The sequence below is a fragment of the Eutrigla gurnardus genome, assembly GCF_963514095.1.
Source record: "Eutrigla gurnardus genome assembly, chromosome: 8".
Taxonomy (NCBI): Eukaryota; Metazoa; Chordata; class Actinopteri; order Perciformes; family Triglidae; genus Eutrigla; species Eutrigla gurnardus.
The window spans coordinates 28,340,077-28,364,936 of NC_139922.1; the positions used below are offsets into that span (position 1 = coordinate 28,340,077).

At 45.9% G+C, this 24,860-nt stretch overlaps 1 protein-coding gene across 1 annotated transcript in view; it reads left to right on the top strand.

The window, feature by feature from the left end:
* LOC311017586 (cadherin-4-like) overlaps window positions 1–24,860 on the top strand; it is a 215,115-nt gene that overhangs the window by 122,214 nt on the left and 68,041 nt on the right. Inside the window, exon 4 of the mRNA XM_084016029.1 lies at window positions 22,604–22,830. Within this exon, the coding sequence (XP_083872155.1) occupies window positions 22,604–22,830 (227 nt within the window). The remainder of the gene's footprint in view (window positions 1–22,603; window positions 22,831–24,860) is intronic.

The following is a 24,860-nucleotide window of genomic DNA, read 5'->3' on the forward strand; positions in this document are numbered from 1 at the left end:
CTTGCAGTGTTTTTTTGTTTTTGTCCAAATGTGTTTTCCAGTCAACCTCGTTGTTATAAAGCCTCTCTTTGAGTTGCTTGATTTCTTGAAAACATCGGTGATCCTGGATCATCGTTATCATGAAGCTGGTTCATCTGTTTCTGTGAGTTATGAGCTGAAGATATGACCAGCACATGCAGATTGACAGGTTTAAAATGTAATGTATAAGAGGGATGGGAGAAAGGCAACAATGAAGAGAGAACGCTGCAACGAACCAGATTACATGCGCATATATTATAAAACTCAGGCAAAATATAAAGTCCACGTTCAAGGACCATCTCAGAGCTTTGAATTCATAATTAGAGTTCCAGTTTCCAAACGGTATACGTTGAGATGTTGAAGATATGCGTACTATTCCGTTTCCCTCCTTTGCTCGTCAAAAATCAACCCTTTAGAAAAGCACAAAAACACACACATTGCTTGTGAGTATTTGCAACGTTGACACCGTGACTTATTGCATCGTTTAGTTAACGCGGAACGGATCAAAAGGTCGCTGGTAGAAATACGGCGACGACGAGCGTTCGGTTCAAAAACTTGTCAGAAAGAGCGTTAATCATTGAACTTGCGAGGCTTTTAAACTCTTTCTTACAAATGGAGGTGAAGCTTCTGCCGAGAGAGAGCAGAGGAAGGCTGGAGGCAGACGCTCACCTTTGACCCGGAGAATGTATTATCTTAAATACAGCGGGGGTTTCTACGAGCGTCTATCTCTGGTTCGACTAACAGCCAGAGTCGCTCATTAGAGTCCGTTCAGGCCTTTTCTTCTCGATGGGGAGGAAAAACGCAACCGGCTTCTGTGAAATACAGACGTGTGTACATGAAAACGTTATATATAGGATGCAGCCTTCGTACTCGATAGCTCTCAGATGCATCCATATCTTCTTCTTTAGGACGGCCCATATCATTCGTCCCATGTTAAAGTGATGGTCTACATTCTGAACATCAGTTGAGCCATCCTGCCCCCTAAACCAAACCCCTCCCCTCAGTGTTCCATGATTGGACAAGGCCAGATGAAGAGGAGCAGGGGAGACGAGGGGATTGGATGGAGGGTACGAGCCAATGGGAGCCTTCCGGAGCCTTCCGGAGCAATGCCTCCCATTGGTGAATTTCTATGCAGGCCTACGGCTGATAGATTTTTTTTATTCCAAATCGTAGACCATAGCTTTAACAGCAACAGTGTGAAGCCTTCACTTCCACTCCTTCCAAGGGTTTCAGCGTATTCAAGCTCTTTGTTGGTTTTACTAAGGAATGAATATGTATAGAAGCATCTAAGTGGACATACATGGATATACACAGACTCACACGACTGCACTGAAATATACACACTTTCTTGATTTAATCCTCAGATTCAACGTGTGTATTTGTCACTTCTGGCCACCACATCGTCTGATCTCTCTTTAATTGCATTTTGGTACTACACACACACACACACACACACACACACACACACACACACACACACACGATATATCATAGCACCTGCATGAGAGGAAAATCCCCGGGTTTCAGATTCCCTCTGACAGAGGACCGGAGGTGTTTGGTGGATTACGGGGTGCGTGCCGTCTCTAAGAGTGATCTGGGCTGCGATGAAGGGATGGAGCCGTGGAGGAGGTATATCCCCGGGATCCAGACTGGACTTAACCACTGCCATCGCACACTCACTGTACACTAACAGAGCAATCCCTGGATAGATGTGTGCAGCCCTGTTCACATCCATCACACACACACACACACACACTGTCACACAAAGCCCTGTCCATCACAGCGGTGTCATGTTTCTGGAAGTCAGCATTTCTCAGGCCAGAGGCCGGCGTGAGAGTCCGGAGAGGGATGTGCAGTGGCCTGTCAGCACTGTGGGATCAGCCAGTATTGATCCCAGCAGTATATGAGCCAAACTGTACGTCTGCACCGCCCTCTTCGTCTGGCACCGGAGTCCCACAATGCAAAGCTGCTGTTCTTGAAGCGTACACACTCTTCTCTGGGAGATCTAAAGAAGTACCACGATAAAAACCTGATCCAACAAGCCGCTCAGATTCAGATCCCCTCACTATGTCGCATGCAGGCTCATTAGAATATATAAGGGTGCACCAGGTTTTTTCTTAGCCAATCAGAGCAGACTGGGATTGTGGGGAGGGGCTCCAAAAGAGACATGTAAATTAAACAATTGGCTGCTTCAAATGAAATACTTGGTAAATGAAAGGTGTGGCCTGATCCAGATATTTATACAACTGTTGGTGATTTATTTTTGCTTATCTGTGTGACGACATATAATCAATTCTCAGAGAGAGAGAGAGAGAGAGAGAGAGAGAGAGAGAGAGACTTCCTGCTGAGGCTCGTCAGGTAAACGGTGACGATGACGGCGATAAAACACTGAAGTATAGGATACTAATGGTCCTGAAGGCGATAAAAGAGTGTGAAGTAGGCTCCCCGGCAGACCCGGAGGTTGAGGTGCTACTGAGACTAACTGCTTCACAACGGTTATGGTTGTCATTACAACGCCTCTGCATCTCTAACAAGGATTATTGTAGAGAGAAGGGCCGACCCAGGAGACGAGTAAATCAGTGTGTGTGTGTGTGTGTGTGTGTGTGTGTGTGTGTGTGTGTTTTATGTTCCACACTATAAGACTATGATATGTTTTATGTGCATCTAGTGCTCTCTCTGTTTCCCAGTGAGTGCTCCCAGTGGTGTGTTTAAAGACGCCCGTGAGCGACGTGCACTAAAAGTGCATGTCGTTTCCAATAAAGGATGACAGAGTTCACATAGGTCTGCCCCCCCCCCCCCCCCCCCCAGTGTCATGTAGCACACGGAGGGCCTCTCCACAGCCGTGATGAAAACATTCCAGTATTCATGAAGGCGCCGGTTTGAACGCCGCCGATGTCGAGGATGTAACTGTAATCTGGTGCAAACTGTGTTTGCCAGATGTCGGGGGGGGGTTTGGCCTTTATGCTCTCACATTTCAATTCTGTGAATTTGCATGTAATCGTTGTCTGAAATGGGCGTTTTTTTCCCCCAACAGGATGTTTTGTGTGTTATTTCTTAGTTACATCCATCCATCCATCCATCTATCCATCCATCCATCCATCCATCCATCCATCCATCTTTAGGTCTCTCGGCCGGCGATCCCGACTGAAGGAATCCAGTTCAAAGGGGCCGAGTGTGTTGAAGGCCGACTCTAGCAAAAAGCAAAAACTAAACAATCATTGATGTTCTTGCTGTTTCCTGATGGACTCTGTGAGCTCTCACAAATCAATGGCGGGCGACAAACACCATTTAGAGTGACTTTTGTCAGCTTCAGAGCGCCACACAGTTAATCTGCCGGGGGGGCGGGGCTTGTGAGGCGGCAGAGAGCCAACAGATCTCAGGTCTGTCTGCTCGTGTGTCATCTTTATCTCCCCTCTCTGGATATGTGTACACGGGCGACGTCTCCACATACTTCCACAGGAGGTCATCATTATTAATATCTTCTGTGGATCTTTTCATTTCAGCAAACATGCAGCCAGTCTAAAATCTGCAGCTGAATGTTTGTTTTTTTAATTATCTGCGAGAGGGGGAGAGAGAGGAGACGAGACTGTGATTCATTTCACTTCCTGTGGCCTGCTCCTCCTATCGGCTGCTGTTTACGGCGTGCAGCTCCGATAGCATCTGGACAGGAGAGACACTTAATTGTTCTGCTGCAGCCCGTAATTCTCCCCGCGCTGCCGAGATCTGACGAGTATCGTCTCCTCAATTAATCTCTCATTCTCATCGTAGGAGAAACAGACTGTTTCACTTCATGGCCGCCTGCTTACCTATCTTTGAAGATCATGATAATAAATAAAAAAAAAAGCAGATAGTCGCTTCATCTCTTTTCAAGATGGGACGCTGCTTTGTATCTTTTTTCCAAAGTTATGAGATAAGCAGATAATCCGCTTCACATCTTTAGACTTATTTGGCAGATTAATCTTTCCTAATTTTTAATATATATGTGCTGAAGTGGTAAGTGATGTCGCAGCAAGAAGGGTAGAAGTTTGAATGGAGAAACGGAGGTGGACTCAGAGGGATCAGGGGTCATGGGATCCTCCATCATCTGGTTCATGGACCACCATCCTCTGGATACATGGAAGTACGAACTCGTTCCTTTTGCTTTCGGATGAACATTTCAGGAAAGAAAACACGTCTGTTTTTGTGGAAGTTTTCTCAACTGAGCGTGAATCTTGTGTTTTGGGTCTTATGATCCCGTTGGCGGTGGCCTGTCAGCCCCAGTGGCTCCATCTGAATACGCCTCAGCGAGGTGTTAGAATAAAACTAACTCAACCACTGCTGTCCCCTGGGATCGGACTCATCCCAACACCATGTCTGAACAGAGCCTTCATCATAATGGAACACTTCCCATCATAGATATAGACACATTATTACTGACCTGCCTTCCCAGTGTAAGAGAAAACCTGGAAATATCATGTGCCGGTCCTGACAGACCCACCTGGATGTTGAACCTCCAAACTCATCCTCACCCCTCACACCTCATTGCTGACCTTTGACCCCTGTCTGTAGTCCAGGTTCAGAAGAGGAAGCTCTCTGGGCTCATTCTGAATTCACAGTTTGTACGAGACAGAAGGCGGGAGTTAGATTCTAGTCCCGACGTGCAGCAGTCCCGGCGGCTTTGTCGGTGACGGCTCTATTCTGAATGACTTTGTAGTCCCAAGTCCTCCGAGGGGGGGCCAGGAGAGCCGGTCTTCCTTCCCTGCAGCAGCCGTTAGCAAAACCCCGTCGTCCTTCCACGAGGGCGGCTGACGACTCAGCGGCTCGTGTGTCGGTGGGAATCGGTGTGTTTTCACTCGGAGAGAAGGGCTCCGCCGGGAACCGGCTCCAGGTTTATCCCGTAGTAATTGCTGCTGCAGACGGGGAGCGCTGCTAAGCAACATTAATTGAGGAGAGAGCCTCTCATCGGCTCAGCCATGGCAGTACGGTTCTGTATGCCAATGATGCTCCGATGTTGGGTTTGCAGGAAAGTTGTTTCCTGTTTGTTCAGGAATACCTTTGAACTGATGTGTGATCTGATTTGCATTGTGACAAGAATGACATAGTTCAGGGTTTTTATTTTTATTGTCTTCTTGAAGGTCGCTGGAATGAGAAAGTCAACTTGCAGAAACTTGCTTTAATTCGTCAGCGTAACCTTTGTCGTTGTTTTTCAGAGTCAACATCACTTTGCATGAAAGTAACTTTGCAGATAAGAAAATAAACTAGAATCCTATGTTGTACCTCGAAATCCAGATCTCAATTGATTATTTATCTCGCTGTTTATTTAACGAAGCGTTTGTATCTGAACATTTCAGTCATATCTAGGGGTGGGTAAAAATATTGATACAGCAATATATTGCGATACTTTGCCATCCAATACAATATCGATTTTTCAACTCCACAGATCGATTTAAAAATGCAGTACTTTATCCTTTTTCATTTTATTTTCAATATTTATTCCAGTGAATTTCATAGGAATAAATAAAATGGAGAGGCTGTTTTGAATAAAATAGTTTTTACTCAATTTGTCCTCTGATCAATATCATCTGATGTACATATACAGGTACATGTGTTTTCATTTTTATTTATATCACGATATCGTGATACGCATCGTGACCAAAGTATCGTGATACGTATCGTATCGTGAGGTTCTTGCCAATACTCATCCCTAGTCATATCAACGGTACATTTGCAGCGTGTTTCCTGCAGCCTCCTCTGTTCACTTTAACCCTGTTTTTACAGTTTCATATGAGAATCTATGGTTTGTGAGAGGTGACTGCACTGTATCCTAAATATATTTTGCCCACAGGCCATCATAAAAAAAAAAAACCTTCCTCTTCCTCTGACCACAAATCACAAAATCTTCATTCGCTAGTTGAGACAGTCCCTAATCCTGTTTTGGGCCGTATCAATTAGATTTCTTCCCCTCACCTTATCCCCCCTGCAGCACTTCCACAGAATAACCGAGGTTTATTGTCTCCTATCTGGCTCACACAAGTCCGGACTATAAGAAGCCATTTGGCTGATATCGATGTGGCCTTCCTTCTCTCTCCACGCAGACTCCATTTACAGCGCCGTTAAACAAAAGGGCCGTTTTCTCCTTCTGAACGGAGCGATCGATGGTCGTACGAAAAGCCGCCTTTCCTTTCTGTGTTTTGTGTGGAATCTCAGCCTTTCGACTGCATCGACAGTTTTGTTTTGCACAAAAAAAAGAGTGGTAATTATGGAACAAAGATCCTCTCGTTATGTCTAAGTGTCTGCCGCTGCTCGAAGCCACAGTGAAGAGAAAAGAGGAAAAAAGCAGATTAAGTGAGCAAAATACACAAAAACAAATGAGCACATAAATTAGGCTTTTCGCAGTTTCTTTATTGTGTTATTCAATATTACCATTTCTATGTGAAAACCCAATTCAACGTGAGTGGGAGGGGGGTGACTTACTCATGTAATTTGATTTATAATGGACTGTGGTCGCAAAGGGCTTTTCAACTGACAAACAAAATGTGTGGCTGTCTGTATGAGGAGCATTTGAGGTGTTGACCTCCAGAGTAAGGACATCTCTGGAAGGTGAAGGTGATTAGCCGGTCCTCATAGACCTTCAAAGACCTGTTGGGGATCAGACTTGGTTTTAAGGGTTCAGGTTTTATGGTTGTTGAAGTTAGTGAAGTTTGGCATTTAGTTTTGCTGGTTCAGGTCCGGAGAACGTGGCTGGGGAGTCCAAAGATAGAAGTTCAAGGTTGTGTGTTTGGGGCATTAATCACCCACAGTCCTCCCTCACCTTTGACCCTGCCTTTTAATTGCATCCTCACCTCCTGTTCCACACCTCCAGTCCTTCGTCCTGCTGTGTTTTTGCCGAAGTGTCCACCTGATAGGAGATGGCATGCCTTTGATTCATTTGTTTTCCAGACGCCGCACTCCCTAGATTAAGATTTAGATTAGATTTAAACCCGCCTGCCATTCCTGTACAAGGATGTCCTTGTCTGCTCTGATGGGAAACTAAATATACATGTGTGAGCACTTTATATTCATCTCATTGTTAAGCCCTTTTGCCTCTCCCAATGTTCAATCAATACTGATTTGCAAAGGATTTGTTTCAGTGTTTCTCTTTTAGACAGCGAGGTGACAAATTGAAGGAAACCCCAGAATAAGTGAGCAGAGAAGTGAGCATAACAAATGTGGGGTGACGTTTATGTATTTAGTATTTAGTTATATAGCACCTTTCATACAAAAGGTGCTTAAACATACAATAAAAAAAAGGATGAAGATAAAGAGAATACTAAGTTTTAAGGTTATTTTAAAGGTATTGAGATGCCCTCAGCTCTCCTGGCAGGCTGTTCCAGAGGCCAGGACCATAGACCCTATATGCCGCCTCCCCCCTTGCATCCCTTTAAATGGAGAAAACGTGATCCAGATCCATATGTGCTTTGACCGTTAAACCCCCGAGTCCACCAGAGCCACCAGCATCAAACACTAAATGAAGGGACAGCGATCCTCCAGGTATTTTCACAGACTCACAAACAGATCAATGCAATGCAGAATCCATCCATTCTTATTTTATTTTTAATATGGACCCATGTGTCTGAAATAAAGTTGAATTGAATGCACACACAAAAAAAGAACAAATGTTGTAGCTGCGTTTTAAGGCAGCACACTTTTAAACAAATCTCCCAGAATGTTGTGAAGAAGGAGAGTTTGGAGCGAGAGGCAGCATGTTTACTGTAATGAGGGGTTTTGTGTACCGAATCCTCCAGAGGAATATGGATTATTTAGAGAGGGGAAGAGTGTGTGCAGAGAGTGTGTGCAGACTCAGCTTTGCTGCCAGGACGGCAGGTGCCAGACACAGAAAAGTAGTTCTGGCAGAGAAGCAGAGCGCCAACCTCCTCCGCACGTCCTTCCCTCGACCGCAGCAAATACTCAGACCACACGGGATCTGGATCTGAACCCCCCCAGACCTGAAAACATCGCCTCACACCGTCAGACCCGATGGACCCACCACAAACCGTCTTTATGTCTTTGCATTATTTAACTTTATTTTATTATTGGCTTGTTTTAATGTTTTTTTTTCTCTCCAATGCATTTAATGTTTTATGTAAAGCCCTTTGAATCGTCCTGTTGTTGAAAGGTGCTATACAATGAAAAATTGCCTTGCCTTGCCTTGCCTTGCCTTGCATTTATGCCGCTATAATGCCTTTTTGTTTTTACTGTAGTTTCAATGGTGTTGTACAGCATCATGAACCCCAAAACAACCGCCGGCAGCCTGCAGGCGAGGGGTCACATGAATGTAATGTAAGCCAATCACAGCATCAACACAATGCATAGCTGTGTGTCAGAAGGGGGGTCAGAAGTGCAGACGGGGGCCCGAGGCTTGTCTGACCCCCCAGGACCAGGTCTTTAGATCCGAACCAGTCAGAGAAAATGTAACGGAAGTAATAATGACAGACTTCCCCCGAGCCCCAGAGAGAGATGACTTAGCGTTGACTGGAGTGGTCAGGCATGGAGGATGTTTGGATACACGGGGCCGGGGCCCTCCCTAACGAGCTGCCTAATGAGGCCCCGTCAGGAGAGGGCTCTCACTGCTGATCGGCTGTGACGGAGGGAACCAGTGACTCAGCGAGAGACTTGGGGGAAAAAAAGGCATATTAACGAACTGGAGTACGACTCGGTCATTGAACGTGATGTTTATTAGAATTGATCAGATGAGAGGCCGCTGCTGTTGTCTCGTGCAAGGCAGCACTGTTATTGTGCTGTTTTCACACATCTAATTATCGCTTCTCAAAGCTGTGCACTTTCTGATTTTTTTCCTCCCCCTCGGTTGCCCGACTGTACCGAGTGTTATCTTTACTGGTTTTGGTTGCAACTAACTAAGCATCGAATCGACGAGGCTCCGTCGAACCAACGGAGAGCACGTTTTGTTTGGCTGGATGTTAAATAGCGGGGATAATTAGTACCGATCGTTAACTGGTCACAGTTTGAATCGGGAGCTAATAGAATCACGATGCGAGGGTCTCTTTCTTTCTTCGTTTTTTCTGTATTTTGCTCTCCCCACAGCGGCTCTCACATTAAAAAAACCAGAATTGCTTCGCACCTCAAACATTCCTCATGACATTGTAGTGGAAGTGAAACTTTTCCTCCGTGCAGTAATTGCTCTCAGCTTTGCCTCGGCGCCGGTTTCGGATGGAGAAAAGCAGCAGATGAGGGTCTTTCTGACCGCGGACACTCTTTACCGAGTGTGAAAACTCTCTTTGGCCCGTTTAGCTTTTGTTTGAACGACTGAATCTCTCCCTCTACCATCACGCCGCCGCCATGGTGCCAAAGAAACGCCGCCTCGAGGCCGCGTTGACAAAACGACGTCATTATCTTAACGTTAGCGTCTGCCCACGCGCTGCCTGGCGTTCGTTTCCGCAGCGAGCCTCCCGGCCGCCACGGGGAGGGGAGAGATGGATCACGTGGCCGAGGTTTCTATTCGTCTGATGATGCTACCCTTCCCCGTCTACTGCTCCCTCATGGTTTTACCCAGAATGCACGATGCCATTATGAGGGACTCCCGCCAGCAGCTGAGAGAGAGGAAGGATGCTCAGCTCACCTAGCAGCTACGTCAAAACAGAGACTGATGATGGACTCTGTGAGAGACGCTAGTTCTTCAAGCTAATGTGGCGTGTTCGCCATTTATTGTGTTTCACACAGCGGGCGCATCGCAGCTCAAGGTCCTACTTTCCATTCAGAGTAGAGAGAAGGATAAAACATACAGTACTGCTCTGTACTACATCCACAGCAGTAGAAAACGGTGAGTGGACACACTCGGCCCGGGCGGGTCTGGTGTCGCCGGGGGGGGGGGTTTAAAATCCAGCAGTGAAAGTCTGAATCATTTGCTCTTTTAATGGCAGACATAAGTCATGGTGCCGTTGTAATGTGTTCCACATTAACAGTGTGGGAGCTGGATGGGGCTCATCTGTGCCTAATGCGCTGTAGCCTCGGGCTGAGAGCGCTCATCAAACACTGCTCAAATATCACTTCCTCCTCTTAAAAACTCTTTACTGTTTACTTTGTGTGCTCCTTTCACTCCTTTCACACTTAAAAAAAGAAAAAAGGGTCCTGAGACACCTCCTCCTCCTCCTCCTCGCCGCCGTGTGTGTGGTTTTTCCCGTCTGGAGTCTCCAGAGAGAGCATGGTTACCTATATTTAGCCTTTAGAGGTTATATTTGCTCATTATTTTTTAGTCAGAGCGGTGCAGTGAAGTCTCACTTGTCAGGGGGAGCGGAGCACCTTCGGATGCTAATGAGGCGATCCTGTGGCCATGTCTATAGGCCACATCCCAGGGAAGTGTGTGTGTGTGTGTGTGTGTGTGTGTGTGTGTGTGTGTGTGTGTGTGTAAAGCCTTTCACTGGAGGCGTCCGACGTCTCGGAATAGAAACAGAACAGGTGAGGCTCGGTAACCTGGCAGAGGCCATGTTTGTGTCAGAGGCAGTGATGGATAATGATGGAGAGTCTGGAGAAACACATTCCACGTATTTATTGTCGTACAGTCGTGTGAAAATCTTTCTTTATTAAAGAAAAGCAATATTTTGCCCCACACGCAAAACGCACAATTAATTTAGTCTCATTGACACGTAGGAACAGGTTGCACCTGTGGAAAAAGAGAGTGCACATTTCATCTCCATGTTTGTAGTTTAATACAGACTGGGTGCACTTGTGAGGACTAATAGGTTAGAGATCTTCATCGGGGGTCCCTAGTGGGTCCACTGACTTACTGCAAGGGGGCCCTGAAATGATTTCATCCCAAACTTTATGTTTAGAATTAAAATATGTATCTGTCTGTAATAGGGGGTCCTTGGCCTGAAAACACCCTCTATAGAGCTATAAGTGACACACACAAGTCTTCATAAAGGATCCTCCCACTCTGACCATGCTCCCCCCCCCCCCACCCCTTCACTCTCTCACGCTCGTCTGCCTGAAAGCATGCACGGATTAGCTAAAGCGATTATCACAAGCTTTTCACAGTTTTGTGAAGATGAATCACGGTAATGCTACACGGCGAAGCGCCTCATGCATCTCTACCCCCCCCACACACACACACACACACACACTCACACTCACTTGGTATTTGTCATTTTCCAAACTCGCGAGGAGCCAGTTGGCTCGGGCCTCACTAAGCCAGGTGCAGGTGAGTCAACTCACGCCAAATTGGCAACTCGCGTGTGTGTGTGTGTAGAAATACACTCACATGACACACTCACACATGAAACACTCCAACACTTTGATGATGTGAGTGATGTTCAGACTGGTTTATTCTTTCAGCGGTGTGTTAACATGTGTGACTCCGTTTCAGCTGTCACACGTCCTATGGGGCAACGCAACACGCCTTCGGCAATTTGTGACATTGCTACAACGCTGTACATCAGGAAAGCATGTTTGCCTCGGGGCTTTCTCACTTCCAAGTGCCGTGATACTTTTTTTAGTGTAATGAGTGAACAAACGTCCAGAATAAAAAACCACAAAATTAACATTCAGCCGTCTGCATGAAACTCCATTTTTCTCTGGGTCCCTTTTCCTTCTTCTTCTTCTTTGGTAAAGTTGCTTTTTTTTCTCCCCGCTGCTCGTAGTTCCAACTCGACATTAGCGCTCCTCTCCCACAGATGGTGTGGTCTAATTGTGCCGGCTTCTTCGCCGTTCTGCAGCCTCCCTCCCCTCATCGCCGTCTTCCAGGCTTGAACAGACGATGATCGCGGCCTCTGGTTTTCTCTCTCCGCTGCCCCCCAAAGAAGACTCTGGAGGTCGTTCTCATTAACAGGACTTGTCAGAGCAACCTGCTAGCACTGCTAATTTATCCCCCCCCCCCCCCCTCGGCCTGCAGCCTGTACACACAAAACATACCGTAAGCTGACCACACACACACTCAACTCTTAGTTATGTATCCGTCACACAAGCATGCGGGGGGGAAACGCCCACACATGGACTCCTTCCTGGCGAGATTGCGCAACAAAGGTTTGGCAAATGCTACATGTGCATTTGTTTGCCGAGCATATGTGTCTGTTTGTGTGTAGGATGGGGGGGGGGGGGGGGGGCTGTTAGGCTGCTGTCTGTGTTGGTTCCTCTGGGAGACGTTGTCTCTGCCAGCCTCCTTCAGCTCCCAGCTTCTGTCATTCTCCTCTCATGCTGTGTGTGTGTGTGTGTGTGTGTGTGTGTGTGTGTGTGTGTGTGTGTGTGTGTGTGTGTGAGAGGCTTTCAGGGTGTTTGTGTATAGGTGTTACCTGACAGGCCCCGTCATATCGCTGTGCACCTTATCAACGTTTGCAGCAAAGCGTTCCTGTATTTCACACTTTTCACCCACAGGAGAGATATATGGAGTGTGTGCACACACACACACACACACACACACGCATCCATGTGGACACTCTCACACTCGCCCTGTTATTGTCTGAGCCCTAAGACACATTTAGCTGACAGTTTTAATGCACATCGGTCTCTTGGCTGTAAAGGCTCGTTCAGAGGTCGGGGGCCGCTACGTCATAGACAGACATCATGCCCTCCGCCCTCAGGAAGATGTTGTACTTGTACCAGTACATACTTGAGCTCGCAGGTTCATAGGAAAACACACGTCATCTGTTGAATCATACTATCGTACTGCAATTAGAGGGTTGGGGTTCATTCTGATCAGGATCTCAGGTCAACTCCACCGAGGTCTCGACTGCATATGTGGGCAAGAAGTCAGACATCTGATACGTTGCCTCAAGAGTTTTTAGACTTCCTCACACTACTCTGGATCCTTTGTGTTTATTTACATCGATGGTGCCAGACGTCCAGGGAGGGGGGGGCGGGGCTTACCTCCACGTTGACACCAATGAGGTTTCATGCATCGCGGCTGAAGTCCCAGATACGCAGTAGAAGAAAATGAATGACCTCCCAGTTTTGATTTCATCTCATCAGTTCCTGCTGATACTGATTCCCTGTGATAGTCTGGTGACCTGTCCAGGTGAACCCTGCCTTCGCCCAATGACAGCTGGGATCGGCTCCAGCCCCCCCGCGACCCTGAATACAGGATAAAGGGGTAGAAGATGGATGGAAGTTCTCACTCGCACTTTAGCTCCCTCACTTCGTGAAGAGAAACCAGGCTTGGTCCCAGAGGCGTCACACCTTTGATTTCTCAGGAAGCCTCTTAACTTTCAAACAGATCCACTCAGACAAACATATGTATTCAAAGTGTTCCCCTAGCACAGCTTTCTTCTGCCTGCTTCCTGGAACTTTGTATATCATTCTGGCCAAGAATCATCTGTGGTCTGAAAGGATTCTCCAGCTTCTTGTGAACTTCTTTCTCCACTGTCAGTTTTTCTCTCCACAAACCAAACACCGTCCTTTCTGAGTTCATAACCTCAAACTCACTCTACAGTTGGAAAAGATAGTGAGTCATGATTCTGGACTCAGCCTTTGACTAAACAGTTGGAAGTCTAGTTGCATTATGGGTAACATGGATGGCAGGTTTTGACAAGGAATAATAACAAAGGTATCTTTGACAGACGACGGCTCATTTTTCACGAGGTACTGAGCATGATGATTAGTTATTATTTATTGACTTTTGGATGCTTAATAGGGTCGATATGAGAGCATCTTTTCTTTTTGTTTGTTGAAAAAGTAGCGTTTGATTGACTTCTCACAAGAAATCAATACGCAGCAACACAAGTGTAATGTGTTTAAAGACGCATCATTAACTTTACGGCGTTCCAGTTTGTGCTGATGTTGTTGATAATCACCACCGTGGTGTATTCATAGCCTTCTCACTCGTCACCCATTTTGGCCGTTGGATGAACTTCTGACTCGGTTCCTATCTCAGGGAAACTTCAGATCCACTAATTGCATGGTTCAGCCTTATAGTCCACTATCAGCCCCGGGATTTCAGGATCACAGCCTGATGGCTATCTTTCAAGGCAGAGAAGAAAAAAAGAAGTGCTATAACCTCTTACCACGAGGAAAAAAACCCTCACGTTCCTTATCCTCCACACAGATTGTGTAATTGCATGTATGTTTTTCCACGGTTTAAAGGCTAGAGGGAATTCTCCGGTTTAACGCTCTGACCCCGGCACAATTGGAAAAAAAGAACTTCTTCTGAAAGTTTTGATGGAGAGATGTTGATTAGATTTGAGAAATACAGCCTGTGTTTCCTCCAGCAGTTTGGGGGGGGGGGGGGGGGGGGGGGGGAGCAATTTTGCTGCTGCTTGCTTCCTTGGGGAAGCTTTGAGAAAACAATATGAAAATGATTTCTTTTTCTTTTACAACAAGCATATTTGATGCTCGCAGGCAAACACTGAAAATAAAGGCAAAGTTGAAGCCTTTTGTTTGTTATGGCCCGTACAAAGCTGCCTGTTTTATACGACTCTATCTGTGTTTTGTTTCCCAGCATGACAGAGAATACGAAGCGATGCCATTGCATGCGCCGATTTTTAGATCGCTCTCAGAGATAATTGGCACCTGGAAAAAAAAGGTTACAATAAGGTTAGAGAAATTAAAATGCATGTAAGCAAAACCCAAATCCTGCAGAGCCAGAGCGGTCCGGCTCAGATTAATGTGCATGAGGTGGCTATCGGCCTTCCCGAACTCAGTCCCGCCGATATAATCACCACCTCCACCATCATCCATCAAACCTCAGGAACCACGAGACGCCAGACCATGTTATATACCTCGGTCTGCCTCCTGGTCGGACTGTATCGGGTCTCTTGGTGTAAGGCTTTAAGGCAGTGCAGGTTGTGGAAGTGATACAAAATCTGGGCAAATGTTCAGATGTGCTGTATGTTTCAGATCCGTCATTGAATTTGTATCGATCCAGAAAAACTCTTTGAACCGCAACCACCGGATCGTTTTAGAGGTTTTTTCCCGCCTAGAACCGAAAGGCAAAAAAAAGGTATAAGGCCAAACGGCTGCTGTGAAGAAATGTGAGGAGCGATTGGATATGAGCTGTGGTTCGCTGTGTAAATACCTGTGTGTGTGTGTGTGTGTGTGTGTGTGTGTACAGTAACATACAGAAAGTTGGGGGAAGTTTGTGCTTACTTTTCCACGGCTGTTATTTCCTCTTCTTTCCTTCTACAAAGGGGCTTTTCTCTTCCTGGGAGAGGCTTTATTCTGCCTGATCCCTCTGTCTCTCTCCCTGCCTCCTCTCCTAATCACCACTAAAGCCAGCCCTAATTGCCAAAAGACATGCTTTTTTCTCTCTCCCTCTTTCTCTCTCTCTCTCTGTCTCTCTCTGCCTGTCTCCCATTTTTTCATATCTCACCACAAACACCCGATTGCCGAAGAGAAGAAGAAGAAGTGGAGGGGATGAAGTTTTAATTAGTAAAAAAAAAAAATGAAGCAAATGAGTGGATTTGGCTTTGAGATGGATCCGTTCATGTACAACACTTTTTTTTTTTGTTGGCGAGTCGTTTTTCATGTTGGTTTGATGAGTCATCAAAGTATTATTTTGGTCATGGTCACAGACGTTTTACAGGCTGTGTGTGTGTGCGTGTGTGCGTGTGTGCGTGTGTGTGTGTGTGTGCGTGCGTGTGTTCGTGTTCATATACAGTTTTTCCTTCTTTCTTGATTTTCCTCCACACTGGGATTGTTGGGAGTCCTGATGTCAGCTCAGGCAGCGGATCACTTCCTACTGTGGGAGCGACGGCTGAGAGTTGATGAAGGCCAATCAGCCACTTTTGTGCTTGTGTACAGGAATACTAATCAGTCATTAGAGGAGGCGCTGATTAGTCAGAAACAATGTCTTTGTGTTGGCTCTCTGTGAATATGTGTGTGTGTCATTGATTGGTGAGAGTAAACATTCTTGTGCATGCATGCTCTCCAGGGGACGTACAGAAGGGCCCTCAATACATTCAGAGTCTCTGCAAAAATAATGACTGAACATTAATCCTATTATCAGCCTGTAGACTCATTATTGTCATGTCCAATCACAGAGAAGACACTCACCGGGCCACTTTATTAGGTACACCTGCTTGTTGCCTCCAGAACTGCCTTCATGCTTCGTAGCATTGATTCAATGTGCAGGAAACCTTCCTCAGAGGTTTTGGTCCATATCGACACGATGGCGTCACACAGTTGATGCAGATGCAGAGTTGATGAAGATAGTAATAATTAATACCAATAAAAAAAAATCACAGAAATTATAAAAAGGCATTTTTTTTTCAAAACACCATCACATCACCAGCATAGGCAGCCTGAGCCGTTGATACGATGCAGGATGGATCCATGCTTTCATGTTGTTTACTGTGTCTGTCACCTTCCAGCAGCCGGGAAATGTAAAAAAAACACAACCTTTTAACCTGAACGCAGTTCTGATGTTCTTTTTAGCAGCTGACACACCTGAAATCTCAACTCAAAGTAGGTGTACAGACAATAATTAAGTCTGTGTCCAGCCAGCAGCTCTGAGATCAGCCAGCCCGTTAGCACTTCTAGACCCCCTTCCAAGAGTAGCAGCAGCAGCCCTTTGATTAGCATCCAAACCAGCCTCAGCTTTCAGGAGAGCCGGTCTAATCGCCCAAGTAGGATCATTAATTCAGCATATTCATAGGAACACATTACACTCTATTTGAAACAAGTGAAGGATTTATTAGAATTGAATATGAAACAACAGTAATTACAGGATCTTCCAGAAAACCAAACCAAATCAAACCTCTTTCTCACCATTGAATTAAAACATCGAAACAGCAATCTTTGTGAAGCTGTGACTAACCAGCACATTTTTGTAGTGAGTTTTAAAAAAAAATAACACCTAATATATATATATTTTGATTTGTTGTGACAGCAGTTCACACTCTAAATCCCCCATCTTCCCGTTCCCATCCCATTTAATAGAAGTTGGTTTGAAAAGGTCGAATATGGATCAACGTTTCCTTTCTTCTTTATTCCTTCCTTCGCTCTGTTGCCTCGTCTGCCCTAAAGAGATCACTCTGCTGTTGATCGGTCGACTGCTTTGTGTATTTTTGTCTACAAATGTCACGCCCTCACCCTAACCATGACAACAGCAGTTCTGCTGCTGCAGAAAAGTGATAAAATACAAAGTACATTGGTGTTTGTACAAACTCCACACTCAGCTCCGCTGCTACTCGCTTCGTTTGAAGACGAGCCAAACGAGCAGCTCGGCAGATGCCATGCTATTTTTTTTACTTGGTGACATCAGCACTTTATGGAGAGAAAAGGGCAAGACTTCAGTAGGGTTTCTGTTGGGGTTGGGGGGGGGATTCCCTCTGGGAGTGGACTTTAGCATCTCTGGAGACCTTTTACATGCCCAAAAAACGATGAGAGGAAAATGCATGAAAGCATAAAAGGTCCTCTTTAATATATTTGTACTTTCTACAACCCCTTTGTCTTTTTGTGAAAGTGATGATGTCTGGATGGCTCCTCCCCCACTTGGCTACAGTGAACCGGCTTTCCTGGTGGGATTTTAATATCCCGTTTCATCGCCCTCCCATCACAAGTTTGTCGCCCTTCATAGTCCATCAGTGGTGAATATTGGACCTGGCTCTGTGTGGCGAGTCACCGAGGGGCTGGCGCCGCCGTACAGCGCCGCTCCACTCTGATTCGACCGCACGCTCCCCCGCGGCGCTTCTGATCGCCGGCCACGCTCGGCTCTCTCTCTTCGCCATCCGTCCTCTTCATCCCGCCCCTCTCCGGTCCCCCCCCCCCCCCCGTTTCATTCCATCCATCCCTCCATCTGTCCCCATCTCTCGGGAGGCCAGCCCAATTAACCTGTTTAAACAGGCATCTGAGCATCCCATCCATTCCAATGTGGCTGTGTGTGAGAGAGAGCCAGTTCACTGAGCCAGCATCCCAGTGCCAGGCCTCCCATCCGCTGCCCCCCCCCACCCCCACCACCTCCACCTCCCTCCTCCTCATCTTCGTCCTCCTCTCTTGTACTCGATGGCTGTGATTGTGGCAGGGATCAGGACCGGTGGGAGTGGCCTTTCTTCTTGCAGGGTGACATCTGAGGCGCCACACTGAGCCATTTAAATGGCGACCTCTATAAACTCTGGAGATCTGCACTCAACTGCCTTCTTCTCTCTGATTACCACCTCCACCCACTCTCTCCACCCTTTCATCAACCCTCTCGCCTTCTCTCCGTTCCTCCCTCAGCGTCCTCCCTCTCTCCCCTGACTCCCCTTTCAACACTTGTCACCTACTTCCTGTCAGGTTGTCCAGGGAAGCGCCACGAAGGGAAGGTCGCTCTCGTCCTCGTCGTCCTTGTCTCGTCGGAGGGAGATGGGAGCCTTAATTAGAAAAATGTGGGATGAAGCTGTGATTTGGGGTGTGATATCATCCAAGCAACACTTTCAACGCCTTCCAAGCAGCGGTGACAACCAAATCTAGAGGGGGGGTCTATTTTTTCTAGCATGGTGGCATTTCTTTGGGGTTGTGACTGACTGCTCACGTTCCTGAGAGAGTAGAGGAGGTCTGGCTGGCTTCTTGGCACGCCGGTCACACGGCTCTGGACCACTTGTTAATGTGCAGCGCTGTGCCATCGGGCTTCACTGCTCTGTTGTTGGCTGTTTTTATAATCTCTCTTCTAGCGGTATCGACCCAACCGAGTGGAAGAGGTGTGTGTGTGTGTGTGTGTGTGTGTGTGTGTGTGTTGATGAAGGGGTAAAATTGGCACTGTCTTTGTCTTTTTCTTTAATTGGTGCAAGAACTAGACCCTCTGGGTATTGTTTGCGCGACCCGTCACTCTTTGCGTGTTGGTATCGGTGAAGTTAGTTCAGCTTGTCGTTGTTGAGGCAATCATGGAGAATAAATGCCTTACAAACACACACACACACACCGGGACCCATCGTACGCCTACACTACACACTACTACTCACCTCATTTATTGGCTCATCAATTTTGTCTTGTACAGATTTTCACTGTAAGTTTTTGTTTTTTATGTTTCTAGACATAGCAGCCATAAAAACACCGACCTTATCTCCTGACCTGCACTTTAAGAGCCTCTAATGAGGGGAAAACTGAAGAAATTAAGAAATTAAGAAATCAAATGGGATACAGACTTTGTCAAATTGTAAATCAGACCATGGGCAGGTCACAAGTCCCATTTGAGCCCAATTACAGAATATTTGCGTTTTAGAAACTTGATATTCACCCAGATTTCTGTTTTCTAATGTTGGAAATGAAGATTTTGGAAAAATAAAAACCCACAATAATAAACCATTCTTAGACCCAGACCCAGGCATAGTGCTTATTTTTGGTGTGTTTTTGACTCTGGTTGAAGGTACCCAGCTAGATTCCCCTTCCCCTCGACCCACTATACCAACAACAACCACACGCTGCACACCGGCGGCTTCATGCCAAACTTAGAGAGAGACGAGCCGATAATCAACAAACCACCTGCTGCCTGTGTTTCCTCCCGCCGGCGTTTCCAGATATGAGGACTTAGAAATACAATAACTCATGCTTAGTTTGATTTTTTGATTTTCCTCTTGTCATTATAATCAGGCAGCCTTCCCTAACAGCCTGGTACGTTTGTATCGCCTCCTCCACCTTCCAAATCTAATCTCTGAGAATCTTCAACAGCAACAAAAAAAAGGCGGGCACAGAAATGAGAGGATTAGACAAAAATGAAAGATTGAGACAAACAGAAAACAGCAAGCAGGTCTTTTTGGTGGTTTGTTTAGAGTGGAAGTGTTCAGCTTCACAAACACAGCTGAGGCTTTTTCTTCCTTTCTTTTGATTTTATGTAATCCGTCTCTTTTGTCCCGCCGCCTCACCTGCTTCCATTTTGTGGCGTCGCAGAAGAGCCTTCCCATGTGACGATGTCTGGACAGCTAGCCTTCAAAAAGACGTGATCACAGGCGTGTTTAGGGGCCGATTTACCCCCAGCCAAAGGTCCTGTAATGGAAGCCTTGTCTCGGCTGCCGTTGGAGACGTGGGAAGATGCTGTGGCCTTCAAACTCTGGGTTTCCCTTCGATGCGCCGTCTAGACTTCGTAATCCCCAGGAGGAAAAAGCTGCGGGCTGCGTCGGGGAGCAAAGAGAGGACGGTGGGGGGCCAATTTGGGGGCTACACTTGTCTGTGACTAATCTTCTTCTTGAACTGTGTGAGAGTCTCATGCAACCGAGGCTTGAGTTCCAGTCGGGTCCTCACGGACTCATTCAGTTTGTGACGATCGGAGCCTTTTGTTCAATGTTTCTGCACGCTGTGATGTGAGTTTGTGTGTCTGTTGTTGGGCTGTAATGCATTTAATGCACAGCTTTTTGACACACTCAGAGACAGACGCAACTTATTCTGGGAGTTTTTTTTTTATTGTTTTGCATCATATGTTGCACAAATCAGAATAGCTTTTAAGTTACATTTGTGGGTTTTTTTCAGTGCTATAAATAATAATATATATATATATACCAAAAGCAGGAAGACAGTTCTCTCATCAGTTGTGATTTGTAGTCGTAACAGTTGTAGTGAAGATTTATTGAAAACCAAAGGAAATAAACAGATGTGGGCTGCTGGGTGTGAGAACTGATGAGAAAACTGTAATTCTGAATCAAGAAACACAGACACGCCGTTTAAATCAATCGCTTTCAGCTCCCGAGCCTTTTTTACATAAATGCAAGCACGCATGACTCCCATCACAAGCAGGTTTTAAGTTTCCCCGAGTGGATTTTACAAGCAGGTTTTTAACAAATGGATCGTAAAGTTTGTGATTCGAAGATCCTGACTGTCCTGACGGACCCTGAATATATATATTTCTATCTCACAGCGATAGTGATGTGGCATGTCTACATATCTTGATTTGATCTCCTTTCATTGTAAACACAACGTCTTAAAAAACGGAGACGATGGGACGGCGGCGAAGGTGATGACCTCACCGCCAAGAGCCGAGTGGAGCTGCCAGAGATAACGGGAGAAAGAAATCCAGAGATTTGGCCTTCAGATGGAAAGCTAAAAGCATCGCGTTTGTCACTCGTAGCGCTAAAGTGCCAAAACACTGGTGGAATCGATGTTCCCCGACGGAACAGTACGGAGCGTTTGTTTTATTGACGGACAGAAAATGGGCTCCGCATGCAAAAGAGGCAGACAAGTTAAATGTTGGAGCTCTCTATTTATAGAATGGTTTAGTTTCCTTTGTGCCGTGTTTCTGTAAAGAGTAAAGCTTTATTTGTATTGACCAGCACCTCTTCTATGTAATTGGAGCACTTAAGGAGAAGACTGTTTCGACTGATGGCTTTTACAATAACGGCCGTCGCCGTTTCGGTCACATGCTCTCCATCATCAACCGTCTCATCCTTTGATGTGTTTGCCTGTAACCGATGGAGACGAATGGTGAGAGTTGTTGTGGAAAAATGAATCTGCCCAATAAAGATCAACAACCAGGATCCGCTTTTTCTCCGAGGTTTATTCCACTAAGTATTCTCATCTGCAGAGGAGGGACTGGTCACCCCTGCCTTCTGATGCAAAGGTTCAGACTCAGCAGGAACGACCCTGAGTCCAACAACAGTCCCCCTTTTAAGGAGGAGGAACCAAAGGACGGATCATGTCCTATCTTACAAAGACAAGATGTACAGGCAAGGTCAAGATTTACAGAACACAGGCGTCATAGTCCTGAAATTATCTTATGTCAATGTGGCACTCATGTTCATATCATCTACAAACAGGCATTCATTTTCGTCATAGCATAACAGTCAGATGAGGAGATGCGGATCGAGTCAGCCTGACAAATATTCTGATTATAAAGTACAAACATCCAAAATTCCCATTACAGAGTCAAACCAGACACAGTGATACGGATTCTCCATCTGGACGTGAACTTGTGTTCAAAGAATTTAATTTATTTTAAATATGTTTATTATATGAAAATTGCATTTCAATTAAATGTATAATTTTCTTTTTTTTTTGTGGTATTTTTCACATACAGATACACAATGATGGGTTTATCTGTAAAATTGATGTTGACATCGTCTAATGTTAAATTGCTATTTGATCATGTGACGAGTCGTTTTGAAGCCGCAAGTTTGGCACTTTTTTTAAATGTGAAGGAGACATGAAACCACCGATTGAGACCATAAAATGAGAAGTGGGGTCACTTCTCTACTATCGGACTTCTTTTTGCAACCATTTCCTGTCCGTTTGAAAGAATGCACGCGTTAGGCACTTCAGCATTGGCTTCACTTTTTCAACCTGGGTCTTGTAGTTACTTTACCCCACTGTCTCTATCAGTCTACTTATGCTGTACTGAGGTGTGTGTACTGTGTGATTGCTCGGTAATACGGATGTTGACATCATCCAATGATAAATCTCTATTTCATCATGTGACGATGAGGACTGCCGCCATCTTGTTTTTTTTTAGTATGAGCATCTGATGGAGACATGAACCCACCGATGATTGAGATCATAAAATGAGAAGTGGGGTCATCGTCTCAAAGACTTCTATATCTGACAGAAGAGTAGCCCTCTGCTGGCTATTTGAAAGAATGCACGTGTTAGTCACTTCAGCGTTGGCTTCACTTGTCAGACCTACTTTTCACCACTGTGTCTATCAATGGACTCATGCTGTACTGAGGTGTGTGTACTGTGCATGTCTGAACAGCATATTAAACCCTCTCTGTTCTCTCGTCTGCAGTGAAGTTCGACGACTGCGTTGGGAACGAGGCCGTGGTCTTCCAGAGCAGCGACCCCGGCTTCGGCGTGCGGTCGGACGGGTCCATCTTCGCCCGGGGGGAGGGCGCCAACCTGGATGAGCCGGTCCAGTTCAAGCTGACAGCGAGCTGTCCCAACACGCACGCCTACGAGACCGTGGTCCAACTGGCCCTCGTGGATCCGCCGCCACCTCGGCGAAATGAAAATGAGGTGAGTTTCTTTTTTCTTTGTTGCTAATATCATGCTTGGAATTTAAATTATCATGCCAGAGTTTCTTCTCCCTATCACATTTTCTCCAGTGGTCTGGTGATAGCTGCAGCCAAGAATCAGGTCAACACTCCTTGGGGTTTTTAGAGAGAGAGAGGGAGAGGAGCAAAAACAAGTAGCAGTGGCACATGGCTCAAAGTGATAGAATCACACCGCCTCGGGGGGGAGTACGATTCCCCTCAGCTATAAGCTGTTATTGGAAAACATCCTGTGCCTCGGATACCCCAGAGGTCCTTGACTCTTCCTCCTCTATTTAAAAGCTGCCAGAGGTCAGACGAGGACCGAGCAGCCCCCCCCCCCCCCCCCCTGATGGTAAACAGCCTAACTGATGAGGAGCACCTCTAGACATCCCATACAGGAGGTGGGCTCTGGGTTTTGGTCGGGGTGTCACTTACTTGTTTTCTCATGGTGCCGTTTTCAGTGAATAGGCTCTAAAAAACACCAAAGTTGGCATCTAGTGGATTTAGAGGAGCATTTAGCAGCTAAAGAGCCACATATATATTTCTCAGGGGTTGATGGAGAACCAAACGGCATGAATTTAAATATGTATTTAGACGTTTATTGAGCAGGGACATTCATTCATATAAAATAAAAATTAGATGTCGTGCATAAAGGTTTCTAATTTGCAACCCCTCTCCCTAGTTAGGCCTTTAAAAGTTACACAAGCAAAGTTAGAAACTCTACACAAATGATTCAGAACACATGAAATACAGGACACGGAAGGGGAGTGAATGTGGGAGTCCACATACACATGATTGTGTTGCTCCGGATGTGCCGGAGGTGTAAATAGGCAAACAAGTCGACCGAATCCAGCTAAAAGTAGCAGAGATGTCAGTGTGGAAGTAAGACAGAAGAAATAAACTATCATCACCTATTCAAAGTCAGACTGGTGAGTGGCTGCACTCGGCTAGAAGGCAAAAAACAAACACATTCATAGGTCATCACTCACCCAGATACACAGTCCAACCGTCTCAGCCACGTTCCTCCGATATGAAAAGAGAGTTTTGATTTATCGACTTCTGAGGCATGTTTTATACTGCCATCTCACTTTGAGTGCTGAGGTAATCATGACCCTAATAAACTGTGAACTTAAAGCTGTGTGTGTGTGTGTGTGTGTGTGTGTGTGTGTGTGTGTGTGTGTGTGTGTGTGTGTGTGTGTGTGTGTGTGTAGTGTATGAGGTAATAAGATGGCAGCGGGCAGACAGGGTCATCTTTAAACCATAAGGTTGGCCACTCTGATCCCCTCCTCTATGTACATAACAATTAAATTCATATTGTGAAAATAAAAATCAATGCAAAAAAAAACCCTCAAACAACTGAATAACCCCGAAGCTTTCAGCTGGATTTCATCTTTTTTTTACATGTTTTAATTCATTCATTTTATTTAAAAGGGACAATGCACATTAATTCACATTTTAAGTTGACACTCAAAATGTAAATATGACAGTTAATTCGCACAAAAGCAAATTTTCATCTGTAGTCCCAGCTGGCAGGTCAACACATCATCACATGACATGAATAAGAAAGAAAGCAAGCAAAAGAACGAAGGAATATAGAGAGAAAAGAGAGGAAGAAGATCTCCGGGTGTAGCGCGTCGTTGTTCGGACGCTTCTGGAGGTCGGCTGCTACAACTCTCCGTTAGCGACCGAGCTCCGGTGTTCAACAGCAACGTGTCAAAGGTCAAACGACTTACTTCACCATCCAGCCAGGCTACTAATGTGAAAATCGTTGAAAAGATAGAAGTAATGTTTAGAGAGCTCTTCGGGGGGGTCAGAGGTCAGACATACGCTCCACTTTGAACAAACATGTATGAAGTGCGAGCAGCAGCAGGAAGCAGCTGAAACCGAATGTTTCATTCTGGAAATGACGCTTCGTGGCGTTCTCTGTTGAATAATAACTTCCAGATGTCTGGGTAGCCAGGGGCCGCTGATATCAGAGCATGGGGGGGGGGGGGGGGCAAGGGGGACCTGGGA